Source organism: Aquarana catesbeiana, linkage group LG05 (assembly GCF_042186555.1).
Source record: "Aquarana catesbeiana isolate 2022-GZ linkage group LG05, ASM4218655v1, whole genome shotgun sequence".
Lineage (NCBI taxonomy): Eukaryota > Metazoa > Chordata > Amphibia > Anura > Ranidae > Aquarana > Aquarana catesbeiana.
This window is the reverse complement of record NC_133328.1, coordinates 267773119-267789329: the sequence shown is the minus strand read 5'-3', so window position 1 is coordinate 267789329 and position 16211 is coordinate 267773119. Positions and strand designations below refer to the sequence as shown.

General features: G+C 42.1%; 1 protein-coding gene across 6 annotated transcripts in view; it reads left to right on the top strand.

The window, feature by feature from the left end:
* ICE1 (interactor of little elongation complex ELL subunit 1) overlaps positions 1-16211 on the top strand; it is a 467878-nt gene that overhangs the window by 105233 nt on the left and 346434 nt on the right. For 5 of the 6 annotated variants that reach the window (XM_073630760.1, XM_073630759.1, XM_073630758.1 and 2 more), the window contains one exon: positions 9234-9310. In XM_073630760.1, coding sequence (XP_073486861.1) covers positions 9234-9310 — 77 coding nt within the window. Of the gene's footprint in view, positions 1-2373; positions 2510-9233; positions 9311-16211 lie in introns of those variants that run through there. The other variant, XM_073630761.1, reaches the window with a different exon arrangement.

Sequence of the window (16211 nt, the reverse complement as noted above, 5' to 3'; positions counted from 1 at the left end):
GAACCTGGAGGTATCAGTCAGAAGGGTTATGTCAGTACTGGGAACCTTGACCTCAACTATGCCGGCCTTTCAATGGGCCAGACTCCATTTCAGACCCCTTCAGAATTTTCTCTTAAGGATCTGGGATCACAGTCCAGAAACTTTAGACTCAAAGGTAAAACTTCCCACCAGGGTAAAAAGGACCCTTTGGTGGTGGAGAGATCAGGCAGTGCTGTCAAGAGGTTTACTCTGGTCCTTCCCAACAGAGAGAAGGATAACGACAGACGCCAGCAGTTCGGGATGGGGAGCACACTGGGGTCAAGACATAGCTCAGGGAGTTTGGTCCCCAGTGGAAGCAGAAAGGTCATCAAATTGGAGGGAGTTAAAGGCAGTCGCTCTAGCCTTGGTTGCCTTCTCTCCAAAACTTCAGGGGTCACATGTGCAGATTCTGTCATACAACGCCACCACAGTGGCATACCTGAACAAACAAGGTGGCACAAGGAGCGGTTCGCTTCTACTGCTATCTTCAGAGATCCTAGAATGGGCAGAGAGGTATCTACTTTCCCTGTCAGCAGTGCATCTCAAGGGCACGCTAAATGGAGTAGCAGACTTCTTGAGCAGATAAAAAATTCAGGAGGCAGAGTGGAGTCTGAATCCAGAAATATTCACTCTAATCACCCAGACGTGGGGGTGCCCGCAGGTGGATTTATTCGCATCAAGAGAAAATGCTCAGCTCCTGGGTTCTTCTCTTTGCACCGAGACAACGGCTTGATAGGGATAGATGCCCTGGCACATCCTTGGAAGATTCAGCTGGGTTATGCCTTCCCCCTTTTCAGCTAATTCTTTTGGTATTGAGAAAAATACAAAAGGAGAAGGTGTCGGTAATCTTGATCACCCCGTATTGGCCAAAAAGGGCCTGGTTTTCCTCCATTCTACTAATGTCAGTCAAACCATTCTGGCAACTTCCCCTCAGGCAGGACTTACTACTTCAAGGTTCAGTGTATCATCTGGATATAGCAAGACTAAGTCTCACTGCTTGGTATCTGAGGAGCAGTTGTTAAAGAACAAAGGTTTGTCAGAGCCTCTAGTATCCACTCTGCTTGCTAGTAGAAAGAAGGTGACTAGAGATATCTACGCTAAAGTTTGGAAAATCTACAACTCTTGGTGTCGCTCGGCAAACCGAAATTTAGAAGACATTGTGTCTGTTCTGGAATTTCTGCAGAATGGGGTAGACAAAGGGCTGGCAATTAGCACTCTTAAAGTACAAGTGGCTGTAGGAGTATACCTGGATCGACCTATTTCCTCAGTTCTGTTGGTCACAAGATTTTTCAGGTCACTTACTAGATCCAGACCAGTTCCCACTAGACTCTTTCCAAGATGGGACTTGACAGTGGTCTTACAAGTACTCACAAAAGATCCTTTTGAACCGATACAGTCAATCTCTTTAAAGAATTTAACTCTGAAGACGGTATTCTTAGTAGCAGTTACATCTGCGAGAAGAATTGGAGAACTTCATGCACTTTCAGTTAAAGAGCCCTTTATGTTGATTTACCCAGACAGGATTGTGCTTAGAACAGATCCGGGGTTTTTACCAAAAGTGGCATCAGTCCATAACAGGTCGCAGGAAATCATCCTGCCAACTTTTTGTTCAGATCCTTTGGGAAGTAAGGAAGAATTATTTCATAAATTAGATGTAAGAAGAACTTTATTACATTACTTAGAAAAAACAAGGGACTTCAGGTCTTCGGACTCTTTATTTGTTTTGTTTTCTGGCAACAGAAAAGGAAGGCAAGCTTCAAAGGGATCAATTGCCAGATTGTTAAGAATGGCTATTTCAGAAGCTTATGTCCAGTCGTATTTGTCTCCTCCTCAGGGAGTACGAGCACACTCTACTAGAGCTCTAGCCACTACATGGGCAGGAAAAGCTGGTGCCACCCCAGACCAAATTTGTAAGGCGGCTACGTAGTCAAGTTATCTTACATTTGTCCGTCACTACAGATTGGATCTTCTGTCAGCTGGTGATCAGGCATTTGGCAGAAAGGTCCTGCAGGCTGTTGTCCCTCCCTAGTTGGTAAGTCTCGATTATCCTCTCATGTGCTGTCCTGAAAGACGATAAGGGAAAGTTCAAGTTAGACTTACCGGTAACTTGTTTTCCAGGAGTCTTTCAGGACCGCAAACTACCCGCCCTTCATGTTTATAGATAGAGAGATAGATATATATATATCTATCTCTCTATCTATTTAAACGTATATGGAAGTGTGTGTATATGTATGTATATGTGTGTGTGAGATATATATATATATATATATATATATATATATATATATATATATATATATATATATAGTGTGTGCTTTGAATTAACCGTATTATGATTATGTGTTCCAGCTTGGGCCGGAGGTACTCTACTACAACTGATGAGCTGTGGAGAGAAGCCTCCTTTTAAAATGTGGTGGAGTTTGTGTTTCCTAGTGGGTGGAGCCACTCTCTCATGTGCTGTCCTGAAAGACTCCTGGAAAACAAGTTACCGGTAAGTCTAACTTGAATTTTTTATTTTTTTTTATCATACTGTAGAGTATAAGATTTGCTATCATTTTAGCCCAGTCTTGCCACACAGAGTTAATCCATCTCTGAGCAATCCCCTTTTATTGTTCAGTGAGACAATTCTTGACAAACTGAGAAAAACTTTGTCAAATACTCCCCCTTGCTGTGAGTGACAGGTGATTTACATCTCGTGCATTAGCCTAAGAGACATGCAGTATTTTTAAATTCCCTCCCCCACTCCTTTCTTCAGCAGCTCTGCAAGGATTGGCTGTTCCACACCTCAGCATGATTTGGCATGTTGAAGTCATGTGGTTACTTTCCTGTCTTTTCACTGAATGTTAGAGATCATAGCAGAAGTTCAGCAGAAGTTCAGTATTAGAAATACACAGAGAAAATGCATATTGACAGGGGGAGTGTAGAGGTGGGCAGGGAGTCCACGACTCCACCCACCGAGCTCCAGACATTAGACCCACCCACAGAATATGTCTAATAACAGAGAGAGGGGAGACATTTGACAGGTAAGGATACATGCAGGAGCCATGTATATCCTTATAGATAACCCCTATGGCAGCAGTTTAGAAAGGAAGACATTGGGTTTACATCCACTTTAATTTCATTAACACCAAAGCAGATTCACAACCCCCTCTGCTACTTAACTTACCAGATCAATATGCTGTCATTGGCTGACAGCTGATCACGTGGTAAGGGGCGGGGATCGACCCCCTTACTCTGATCTGTGATCACTCGAGTCTCATTGACTCAGTGATCACAGCGCATGCCCTGCGGGGGGGGGGGGGGGGGGGCGGGCAAAGGAGGGCATGCAAAGGGGAGGACATCTATTGATGGCCTCCCGGCAAAGTAGATCCGTGCTGTAGCCGTCATTCATCTCAGCGCGGATCTGAAGGGGTTAAGCACTGATCACTGTATTGGTGTCGCTGTTCCCTAAAAAGTCTCACTTAGTATCAGATTTGTCCACTGCAATGTCGCAGTCCCGCTAAAAATCACTGATCGCGGCCATTACTAGTAAAAAAAAAAAAGTCCCTTAATCTATCCCATAGTTTGTAGACGCGCTATAACTTTTGCGTAAACCAATCAATATACACTTACCGTATATACTCGAGTATAGGCCGACCCGAATATAAGCCGAGACCCCTAATTTTACCACAAAAAACTGGGAAAGCGTATTGACTTGAGTATAAGCCTATGTTGGGAAAATGCAGCAGCTACTGGGTAAACAATGCCCATTTGCAGCCTCATTGTGCCCATCTGCAGCCATACCTTTGATAACTAAAACAGCGGGTGTCTCCCGCTGTGTTATGCAGTCTGTTCGGCCGTCCATTGCAACAAAGCCCCGCCGCCTCCTCATCCGTGATAGACGGAACACTGATGCAGTTTCCCAGCATTGTATCAGTGTTCCTCTATCTCGAACGAGGAGGAGGCGGGGCTTTGTCACGATGGACGGCCAAACAGACTGCATAACACAGCGGAAGACACCCGCTATTTTAGTAATCAAAGGTACAGCTGCTGTACGGCTCACTCGAGTATAAGCCGTGGGGGGGGGGGGATGGGGTTCAGCCTAAAAACTTGGCTTGTACTCGAGTATATACGGTATTTGGATTTATTTAACCAAAAAACATGTAGTAGTATTGGTCTAAATTGATGAAGACATTTTATTTTTTTTAAGCACTGATCACTGTATTGGTGTCACTGTTCCCTAAAAAGTGTCACTCAGTGTCAGATTTGTCCACTGCAATGTCGCAGTCCTGCTAAAAATCGCTGCTTGCTGCCATTACTAGTAAAAATTTTTATTTGGGTACGGCATCGCATGATCACACAATTGTCTGGTAAAGTAACGTAGTGCCGTATTGCAAAAAATGGGCTGGTGAGGAAACCTTCCGGAGCTGAAGTAGTTAACATGATGAAATAATTATTAGATGGTTATGGATTCCCTCTATTCCATTATTTATTCCATTGTGTGTGTGTGTGTGTGTGTGTATAAATAAATTAAAAAAAAAAAAAAAAAAATATATATATATATATATATATATATATATATATATATATATATATATATATATATATATATATATATATATATATATATATATATATATATATATAAATAAAAAAAATATGTGTGTATTAACTTGTCTATTCCCATAATTAGACTATCAAAGCTCTGATAATGGTGATGGTACAATAATAACAGTTAGCCACTGAAAATAAAACACACTGCTTATATAAACCAGGGTCTTATTTATTTTCCAATAAAATAGGAACGCTAACATAAAAACAGTAAAGGAAAATATTACAGAGCATTTAAAACAAAAGAACATCAATGATACTTAAGTAAGGTTGTCGTCGGTGGTCAGCTGGGCTCGATGGCAAAAGAGCCATCAGGCAAGAGAGACTTTCTATTCAATGAGCACTTTTAAACTGCATTCGGACCCCACCTATACACAACACCCATCTAGCCTTCTATCCAATATCTATAAGAGGCAGTCCTTCTAATATCTGTCCATCCTCCTGAAGGCATGCTGTAGTGTCACTAAGGGTAGCGTTTGTCCATGAATCATTGCCATCCGACCCTGGTCAAATCCTCAATGACAGCTGTTCTTTGAACTCAGCCCATCAGTCATCTTGGCAGCAATGGCTTTCTTTGAAGCTTTGTTTGCAGACGTGTTAATCAAGCACTTCCATCTTTATTACACCAGGAGGCCTGAACCCAAGCTCTACTCCCCTGCCAGGGGGCATGAATCTACACCCTGCTGGGTCTACTTGCAACTTCCAACTTGGGCCACCTGGCTGTATCAACTAGGACTAGGTCTAAAAGACCCCCGATCCCTCCTTTGCACTTCAAAGTATTCAGATCGCCGAAAACGGTGATTCTGAATATTGTATATTTTTTTTAAAGCCAGCGCCATTGGCAGCCGAGTAAACGGGAAGTGACATCATGACGCCGCTTCCGTGTTTACGATTAGGAGGCTGGAATGAAAGCGCCGAAAACGGTGATTCTGAATACTGTATATTTTTTTTAAAGCCGGCGCCATTGGCAGCCGAGTAAACGGGAAGTGACGTTATGACACCGCTTCTGTGTTTACGACTAGGAGGCTGGAATGAAAGCGCTCACGGCTTCGTTCCAGTCCGTCCCCAGCCGATTGGTCATCGGGCCGGCAGGAGGCGGTGGGAGGGGGGGGGGGGGACGTCGCCTCCCGCTCCTCCGGTATAACAGCCGAGCAGCTTTTAGCCGCATCGGTTGTTATACCAGGGAAGCCGAGCGCCCGCTCTACAAAGCAGTACCGGGATGATGCCTGCAGCTGCAGGCATCATCCCGGTATAACTCCCGAAATCCGAGTACGCACATCTGCGTATGCTTGGTGTTAAGGGGTTAAAGAGGTTGTAGGCCTTTGGAAAAAACAAACAAAAAAACCTGCAAGACAAAGGCATAATTAGCTAGTATGCATTCACATACTAACTCATTATGAAGTTACCTTAGAATGATTCCCTGCAGTGCCACCCGCATTCTGCTACCACGGCCGACATCTTTCACCAGAGTTACTTCCGGGTTTGCGGTGACGTCACTCCCGCCCATGTGTGTAGAATCTGCTGATGACGGCACGGTCCTGAAGAAATTGTGCCAGCGGGCTGTTTCTTCAGTGCGCATGCGCTGATGACGTCGGCAGCAGCGTATATAGTGAATGTCTCCTAAACTGTGTAAGTTTTTAGGAGATATTTACAGTACCTACAGGTAAGCCTTACTATAGGCTTACCTGTAGGTACAAGTGGTGTAACAGAGTTCACAACCCTTTTAAAGTTCATGTGTGTGTAAAGGCAGGCGTCCCAATATTTTGACAATATAGTGTATCAGTAAGTGTAAAAGCAATACTTGTTAATCCTGCCAGAAATAAAGTGCTGTCGTATGTCTTGTGTACTCTTCACTCTGCAATGTTATCTCAAGCAGGATTATCTCTCCTCCTTTCCATTTTAGCTTTGTTAGGCCCCTTTTACACGGACGGACCGTTAGGGTCTGCCTGCCAGTTTTTTAGGCAGACCTGAACGGACGCTCCATGTAGGTCTAAGGAGCGACGGATGTCAGCGGTGACCATGTCTGCTGACATCCGATCTGATCCAATCCACTAAAATCAGACATATGGCGATACGTTTGCATCCGTCCGAATGGATGAGATCTGATGAAAACGGACATGCTGTCCGTTCTCGACCGATCCCTCCATAGGAATCAACGGCGCTCTCACAGCCCCCTCCCCGCTCAATGAGCAGAGGCAGACCTGTCATCCGCCGGCTCAGTGGAGATCAACAGAGAGATCTCCTGCTGAGCTAGCGGATCCGCCTTGTGAGAATGAAGCCTTAGCTAGGAACCAACTCCCCCCCATGCTATGATGGTGAGGAAAGGGAGAGCTATTTAGTAGTCTTTTTATAGATGCGGTACAGTGAGCGAACATTGACAAGAAGAGTATTCCTAGCAGAATCACCAGGTGATAAAAAGGGTAAAAAAAAGCCTGGAAAAAAGAAAATTATTGTAGGCACCAAATCGGATTGGTGGGCTGCAATATATTACACTTTATTATACTATAAAAAGAATTACAAGTATTGCAATCCTAACCTTTTAACCTAACCCTTTAGACCTAACTGTCTAAAATGGAAAAAAAAAAAAGAAACGTCCTGACTGTAGTTGAAGTGTCACTAAACCCTCACTATAAAAAAAATATATCAATGAATGGTGTATTACATGCTGTTCATACTCCTTCAGTCACTATTGGATTTGTTTTCTGTATTGTGCAAAATACCTGGATGATCCTGCTGCTCTTTATCGCCACCTTCTGTTCATGTCCCCAATTCAGCTATGGATTTTGCAGCAGTAGTGGCAACTCTGCACATGCTCAGTTTTCAGTGAGTTTCTATGCTGAGCATTTCCTCCCTATGAAATCTGAGCAGCCCATATGGCTATAGAGTCAAACATGTCGGTGTATACACCGTGGTAAATGACAGCCCACTCCCTCCCCCCTCCTCCATGCCCACTAACTAGCTAAACACAATGGGGTGGGATATTACATGTAGATTGATGGAGGTATCACCTTGCTGATATTCTAAGACACAGGCTGTGACTGGCAGAAATCCGTCCATCCCATGTTGTTGCCAAAAAATAATAAATATTTGATTTCAAATATACAGTGGGTATAGAAACTAATCACCCCCTTAAAATACATGTTGCTTTGCAGCCTGAAATAAAGATAGAGACAGTTCTTGTTTTATCCAGCTTTAACATCCAAGTGAAAGATATAAAACCAACATGTCGAAAAAAAAAAATTCAAAAACGGAATCCCTGAGTTGGAAAAATGATCACCCCTTGAGTCAGTATGGATCACCCCCTTGAGTCAGTCTTTTGTTGAACCACCTTTTACTTTAATTGCAGCCTTTAGTCTGTTGGGATATGTCTCTAACTTTGCACATCTAGACTTTGCAATATTTGCACACCCTTCTTTGCAGAACTGCTCAAATTTAGTTAAATTTGATGGTGATCGTTTGTGGACTACAGTCTGGGCTCTGACTAGACCATGCAAGAACATTCACCTTTTTCTCCTTCAACCACGCCTTTTTTGCTGTTTGCTTTGGGTCATTGTCACGTTGGAAGGTAAACTTTCTTGACAATTGACCACTTTCTGGCAGAGGGCAGCAAATTTTCCTCCAAAATTTTACGGTATTTATGTTCTATCTCTCACTTGAATGTTAGAAGTTGCACTTATAACACAAATACAGCTGTCTGTCTTTATTTCAGGCTGCAAAGCAACAAAACGTGATTATCTTAAAGGGGGCTAATTCTTTATTATAACTATTGTATATTTGTATGGTATTTCAAAACAGTTTATTGATATTATTTATTTTACTCTGTATTCCAAACAATGTTTGTTTTGTTTTATTTGTTTTTATTTTGAACATGTGACCAGCAGCAGAGGAGTAGAGGCTCCTCCTGCTTATGTTTCCCTATAGAGAGGCTGGGAAAGATCTGAGTTGTGTGACCACTGTGTATCGATTTGGGAAAAAGCTACTTCCATGTTTTTTATTATTCTTTATTTTTTTTTTATTAAAATAATGACCATGCCATCATGCATATACAGAAACAGAAGGGACAACGTAAATTAAACTGTGTGTGTGTTTAGTATCATTTTAAAGTGTAACTAAAGGTTGTTTCCGATAGAATGGATAGGAATTGGAACACTTGCCAGTTTCTATATCTGTCTGTGCCCCTTTTAGGAAGATTCACCCTCTCTATTTGTTCTGTTTACCATTATCATTGAAAAGTAAAAGAAATCCCCAAATTATGGGTTGTGCCCAGAAAAGTAATAGAGGGGAAATCTTCCAGTAGGAACACTAGTTCTGGTGACCTAGGGGTCCCCAAGGAATTCCCTTCATTTGCAGGGATTTCCTCTCACGTCCTGTTTGGCTTTGGAACAGGAAGTAAAGGTAAATATCCGCAATGGGACACAGATGGCGAAAAAAAATCTGACAGGGGTCATAACCCTTCCTTGCTCTATCCAAAATGGAAAAAATGATGTTTTGCCTATAGTTTTACGTTAAGGATTGTGATTTTGTTTAGGCAGGATGCTTGGATTTTCTAAATTACTAAATTACTTGATGCACAGCATTTTATATGTTGGTTCTTTGTATGACATGTTATGTTTAAAACTTTACAGTCTGTACTAGACGTGGTTCAGCAGTCTCAAATGGAAATTATCGGAGTGAAGAAAGAGTGCAAAAAGTGTAATCTGGTGTATGTATTTCTTACTTGTCTTGAAAAAATGTACTGTTGTAGTGGGCCTGATAAACAAAGTGCCATTTACTTTACAAGAAATTGTCACAATACAAATATAGAATCTGCTATTGCTGCTTTTGTAATTGTGCATGGTCCAGGGCTGTTATCCATAACTTATTTACTATATAGTGAGTAAATGCCCAGGATCAGGCATGTGCATATCAGGTGTTCTCAAGCTTCCTCTTGGTCAGATTAAAGCTTAAGTAAACCCTTTCAGTTTAGCTTAATCCTTTTGTTGCCAGTTGTTTTTGCAAATTTTTGCACACGTTTAAACATGCATTTTAGGCCTAAAGATTAAAGTGGTTGCAAAGGCTGAAGGTTTTTTACCTTCATGCATTCTATGCATGAAGGTAAAAAACCTTCAGTTTGCAGCTCCTCCTCAGCCCCCCCAATACTTACTTAAGTTTGATCCCGATTTGAGCGATGTGCATGACACCCAAGGCTCTGCCGTGTCTCTCCCTAAAAATTGGTTGAGATGCAGCAACAGGAGCCATTGGCCTTTGCTGTCAATCACAGCCATGGAGGGGCTAGTGCATACGGCTTGCTATGGGGGCACTCGGCAAGGGGGAGGGCCCCAGAGCGCTGGCGGGGAACCCAATAAGAGAAGGATCGGGGCTGCTCTTTGCAAAACCACTGCACAGGGCTGGTAAGTATAACATGTATTATTTAAAAAAAAAATTTTTTAATAAAAATGTTTCCTTTTAAAATTACTTTAAATACTTCCCTCCAAAAAAATTATATATTTTCTGAGAGCAGACACCCTAGAGAATAAAGTAGTGGTAGTTGCAATATTTTATGTTAAATGTTATTTTGTGTGAATATTAACTCAAAGGTCTAGGAAACACAAACTTCCAGTAAAATTGCACCAAGTTAATTTTAGGGCACTCAAAATTTTTTGGTAAAATATAATAAATGAGGTTGCGTCGCGTAAATGGATACCCAACATGTCAAACCTTAAAATTGTGTGACCGTGAAATGGCAACAAACTTCAGTAACCTATCTTTTCCATAAGCAACATTTTAAAAGGTCCTACAGGTTACATAGTTACATAGTAGGTGAGGTTGAAAAAAGGCACAAGTCTATCAAGTCCAACCTATGTATGTGATTATATGTCAGTATTACATTGTATATCCCTGTATGTTGCGGTAGTTCAGGTGCTTATCTAATAGTTTTTTTAAACTATCGATGCTCCCCGCTGAGACCACCGCCTATGGAAGGGGATTCCACATCCTTGCTGCTCTTACAGTAAAGAATCCTCTACGTAGTTTAAGGTTAAACCTCTTTTCTTCTAAATTTAATGAGTGGCCACGTGTCTTGTTAAACTCCCTTTCGCGAAAAAGTTTTATCCCTATTGTGGGGTCACCAGTACAGTATTTATAAATTATATCCCCTCTCAAGCGTCTCTTCTCCAGAGAGAATAAGTTCAGTGCTCGCAACCTTTCCTCATAACGAATATGTCCTCCAGACCCTTTATTAGCTTTAGTTGCCCTTCTTTGTACTCGCTCCATTTCCAGCACATCCTTCCTGAGGACTGGTGCCCAGAACTGGACAGCATACTCTAGGTGCGTCCGGACCAGAGTCTTGTAGAGCGTGAGAATTATTGTTTTATTTCTGGAGTTGATCCCCTTTTTAATGCATGTCAGTATTCTGTTTGCTTTGTTAGCAGTAGCTTGGCATTGCATGCAATTGCTGAGCCTATCATCTACTAGGATCCCGAGGTCCTTTTCCATCCTAGATTCCCCCAGAGGTTCTCCCCCCAGTGTATAGATTGCATTCATATTCTTGCCACCCAAAATTTTTCTACATTAAACCTCATTTGCCATGTAGTTGCCCACCCCATTAATTTGTTTAGATCTTTTTGTAAGGTTTCCACATCCTGCGGAGAAGTTATTGCCCTGCTTAGGTCATTCGTTTAGCGTTACATTGCTAGAATTTATTGCTCTCATTGCAACATACATAACAACGATATGTAATGTGTATCACAATCTACATTTTCTTGTGCAGTCACCTCTGACAAATGCATTTGCATTCGTACGTTTGTATATATGGGGGTGGGGGGCTCAGAACAATTTTTGTAGGGGAAATTTTATGTGCTTCAGTGACATTGTAATCTCATCTCTTACAATTTTATTTATTTTTTTAAAAGAGAAGTCCAGCCAAAGCTTGTTTGTCTGGGCTTCTCCTATGGATCACAGAAGTGCAATCAGTTTTGCACTCCTGTGACCCGTTTTCTGCAGAGAGTGGACTGCAGTTCACTCTCTGCTGACGTCACAGAAATCGGTCCAAGCACCATGTCATCCCAACAATGGGAGTCTGGATCCGCTAGCTGCCTGGACTGATACTCATCTCAGCGAGCTGCTGAGAGCCTGAGACTCCCGCTCTCTACCCCTCCACAGCTCAGCGCTCCAGTGAGCGGGGAGGAGCAGAGCGGAGAGCTGCTGATTGACAGTCAGTAGCTCTCTGCTCAGGGAGCTGTGAAAACCGAGCCACCTGCGATTTTTGATGGCTTGGTTCTTAGAGCAGGTGCGCCGGGGGACCGATGATGCATCCGCCTAAGTTATTATTATGGAAAAAACCCCAAACCCATATTTCTTTTAACTCTTTTCTTTACATCACACGTGTTTTCGGACCAGTCCGGTCGGAAAGTCCGCCCGTGTGTACGCTGCATAAGGCTCGTCAGTTCCTAAATGTCTTGCAGGACAATTTTATGGGTCAGATGGTAGATGCACCAACTAGAAATAAAGCGTTACTGGATCTACTGATTACCAACAATACAGACCTAATCACAAATATGGAAATACGGGGCAATTTAGGTAACAGCGATCACAGGTCAGTTGGCTTCAGTATAAATCACACAATGAAGGAAACATAAGTGGATTACAAAGACACTGAATTTCAAAAGCGCCAACTTCCCTAAACTACGAACCTTGCTAGAAGGCGTAAATTGGGATAAAATCTTAAGAACAAAGAACATGGAGGAGTGAGGTTGAGGGATCATCATCATCAACAAGAAATGTAAGGGTGCAATAAGGACGGCTAAGATAGAATATGAAAGACACATAGCGGAGGAGAGAAAAAAAAAAATCCCAAGAAATTCTTTAAGTATGTAAACAGTAAAAAAGGGAGGACAGACCATATTGGACCCATAAAGATTGAGGAAGGTTACAAAGGATGGGGAGATGGCAAAGGTATTGAATTTATTCTTCTCCTCAGCCTTCACAAGGGAATCGGAGGGCTTCAGTAACCAAAACTGCAGTTTTTTTCCTCATGACACATCACAGGAAGCACCTCCATGGTTAACAGAGGACAGAATTAAAATTAGACTTGGGAAACTTAACATTAATAAATCACCGGGACCAGATGGCTTGCACCCGACAGTACTTGGGGAACTCAGTCAAGTAATTGCCAGGCCATTGTTCCTAATTTTTACTGACCGTCTACTGAATGGAATGGTACCAGCTGATTGTAGAAAAGCGAATGTAGCACCAATATTTAAAAAGGGCCCAAAATACATCCCTGGGAATTAGACCAGTTAGCCTAACATCAATAGTATGTAAACTCTTGGAGGGGATGATAAGGGACTATATATACAAGATTTTAGTAATGAGAACGGTATCATTAGCAGTAATCAGCACGGATTCATGAAAAATCGTTCTTGCCAAACCAATCTATTAACCTTCTATGAGGAGGTGAGTTGCCATCTAGATAAAGGAAGGCCGTAGACGTGGAGTATCTGGATTTTGCAAAAGCATTTGACACAGTTCCCATAAACGTTTACTGTACAAAATAAGGTCCGTTGGCATGGACCATAGGGTGAGTACATGGATTGAAAACTGGCTACAAGGGCAAGTTCAGAGGGTGGTGATAAATGGGGAGTACTCAGAATGGTCAGGGGTGGGTAGTGGGTCCCCCAGGGTTCTGTGCTTGGACCAATCCTGTTTAATTTGTTCATAAAGGACCTGGAGGATGGGGTAAACAGTTCAATCTCGGTATTTGCAGACGGTACTAAGCTAAGCAGGGCAATAACTTTGCAGGATATGGAAACCTTGCAAAAAGATCTGAAGACATTAATGGGGGTGGGCAACTACATGGCAAATGAGGTTTAATGTAGAAAAATGTAAAATGATGCCTTTGGGTGGCAAAAATATGAATGCAGTCTATTCACTGGGGCGAGAACCTTTGGAGGAATCTAGGGTGGAAAAGGACCTGGGGGTCCTAGTAGATGATAGGCTCGGCAATGGCATGTGATGCCAAGCTGCTGCTAACAAAGCAAACAGAATATTGGTATTCATTAAAAAGGGGACTAATTGCAGAGATAAAACGATAATTCTCCCGCTCTACAAGACTCTGGTCCGGCCGCACCTAGAGTATGCTGTCCAGTTCTGGGCATCAGTCCTCAGGAAGGAATGTACTGGAAATGGAGCGAGTACAAAGAAGGGCAACAAAGCTAATAAAGGGTCTGGAGGATATTACTTATGAGGAAAGGTTGCGAGCACTGAACTTATTCTCCCTGGAGAAGAGACGCTTGAGAGGGAATATGATTTGAATTTACAAATACCGTACGGGTGACCCCACAATAGACAATAGGGATAAAACTTTTTCGCTGAAGTGAGTTTAACAAGACTCGTGGCCACTCATTAAAATTGGAAGAAAAAAGGTTTAACCTTAAACTACGTAGAGGGTTCTTTACTGTAAACGGCAAGGATGTGGAATTCCCTTCCACAGGAGGTGGTCTCAGCGGGGAGCATCGATAGTTTCTTGAAACTATTAGATAAGCACCTGAACGACCACAACATACAGGCATATACAAGGTAATACTGACATATAATCACACACATAGGTTGGACTTGATGGACTTGTGTCTTTTTTCGACTTCACCTACTATGTAACTATGTACGGAGCTAGCAGCGAAAGGGCTAAATCTGCTAAATGTATGTAATATGTTTACCATTTTATAGTGAACTAGCTACAACCTGAGTAGAAATGCCTGTCCCCTGCCAGCATGCTGCAGAGATGGATCCCTGTTCTCTCTGTTGAAGCAGTGGTCTATTTGCAGAGGTCCAATGCACCCCCTGTGAGGCAGAGCTCTTGAACTTCTCAGTCAGCAGGAAGCAAAGAGTATTCTAGGTTTATAGATCCAAACTCAGCACAGGATTGTAACTGCAGAAAGGCCAGTTTCATGGAGTGGGGTAGGGTTATATGCGTATGCCCAAGATTGATAAGTGCAAAATGTTTGCCAGTCCAGTCACCTGAAGGTAGCAGGCTATAATCAAGGTCTATGACTATTCTGTATATGTCCTTTACTATACTCCAAGATATGGAGTTTACAGGTAAGTCAGAATTCCTTTTTTTTTTCTTCTTGATAATTGCAATGGGTTAACCACTTCTCACCCGTAGGACATCCCTTTACAATCTTGGTTTGATCAAATGCTTTTAAGGGCACGGGAGAGATCTGGGATCTAATAGACTCCAAATGTCTCTGTAAAGAGATCCTATCACTGTCCATGCTATCACAAGGGATGTTCAATCCTTGTGATGGCAATAAAAGTGATAAAAAAACAACTAATTGCACCAACCCTACAACTCTGGGTCTGATCACTTTATTATATTCCTCTATGTGGAATTTTACTGGAACTCAAACCCCCTTGTATTGTAATACGTGGGCGAAAGACCTTGGCTCTGCCCAACAGCCCAAAAACTGGCGTAAAATGTGGGAGGCATTGTTTAAATCCTCACGAAATGTCCTGGCTCCTGAGAATCCCTTTAAAGTAATGTCCCATTGATACTTTACACCAGCTAGGATCGTGAAATGTCTACTATTGTACTTGTCCAATTGCTTTAGAGGTTGCCCAGATTTAGGTGATATGAAACTCATATGGTGGACCTGCCACCAAGATTTGCAGACTATGGATTAGGGTGTACACGCTGCTCGATACAATTTTCCATGTAAACTTACAGAAGGATCCATGGGAGGCACTTCTACACAAACCTATTGCGGATGCTTCCCGTCGGGAAAGAACCCTAATTACATCTTTATGGCGATGAGACAAACAATAGCGCGTCATGGAAAACGCCACTTCTAAGTTCTGAAGATGTTAAAAATCAAGTCCACGGAACGATTATAAACGAAAGATTGATGACGATCTTGAGGGACACGTACGACAAATTTCAATGGATTTGGCAACCCTGGTTAGACCATTTTCCCCCCCTCCTCAAATGGCCTCCCACTTCCTAGAACTGTAATGGTATTATGCGGCACAGCCTAGAACCCCTGAGGTACCCGATCCCATCCCTCCCCCTTCTTTCTCTTCTTTCTTTCTCCTTTTTGCTGCATACCTCTTTTCTTTGGTGGGGCTTTTGTAGGCTTCAGATGAGCAACTACTTGGGTTGTAGAATTGTTGGGATGCCAATCAAATGGATAGCATGATATTGCTTTGATTGGCCCAGTGCTGTTTCTTTGACAGTTCCTGTGAGTGTTCGACCTTTATATCACTAACAACTAATCAATACTCATAAATGGATTGTTCGCAAGTTTTGCTCTATCCATGTTTTACTATGTTATTAAGCCATTGTCATTATGCCCTAAGTTTAGGGAGGAAAATCTGTATACTGTGTATTAACACCTTTTTTCTCTATTTCAACAATGTACTGCTTCTACTTTTCTTTTGTATTGCAAAAACTCAAATTTCAGTAGAAGAAAAAAAAGAGACTGTGTAAATATAAAAATAAATGTTAAATATAATAAACGTAAGTCACGTGCAAGTATATAAACAATGGTTGCACTACACGTGCAGTATCGCCGCAAATTTTATAGTAGTGAGTGTAATAATTCTAGTACCAGATCTCCTGTGTAACTCTA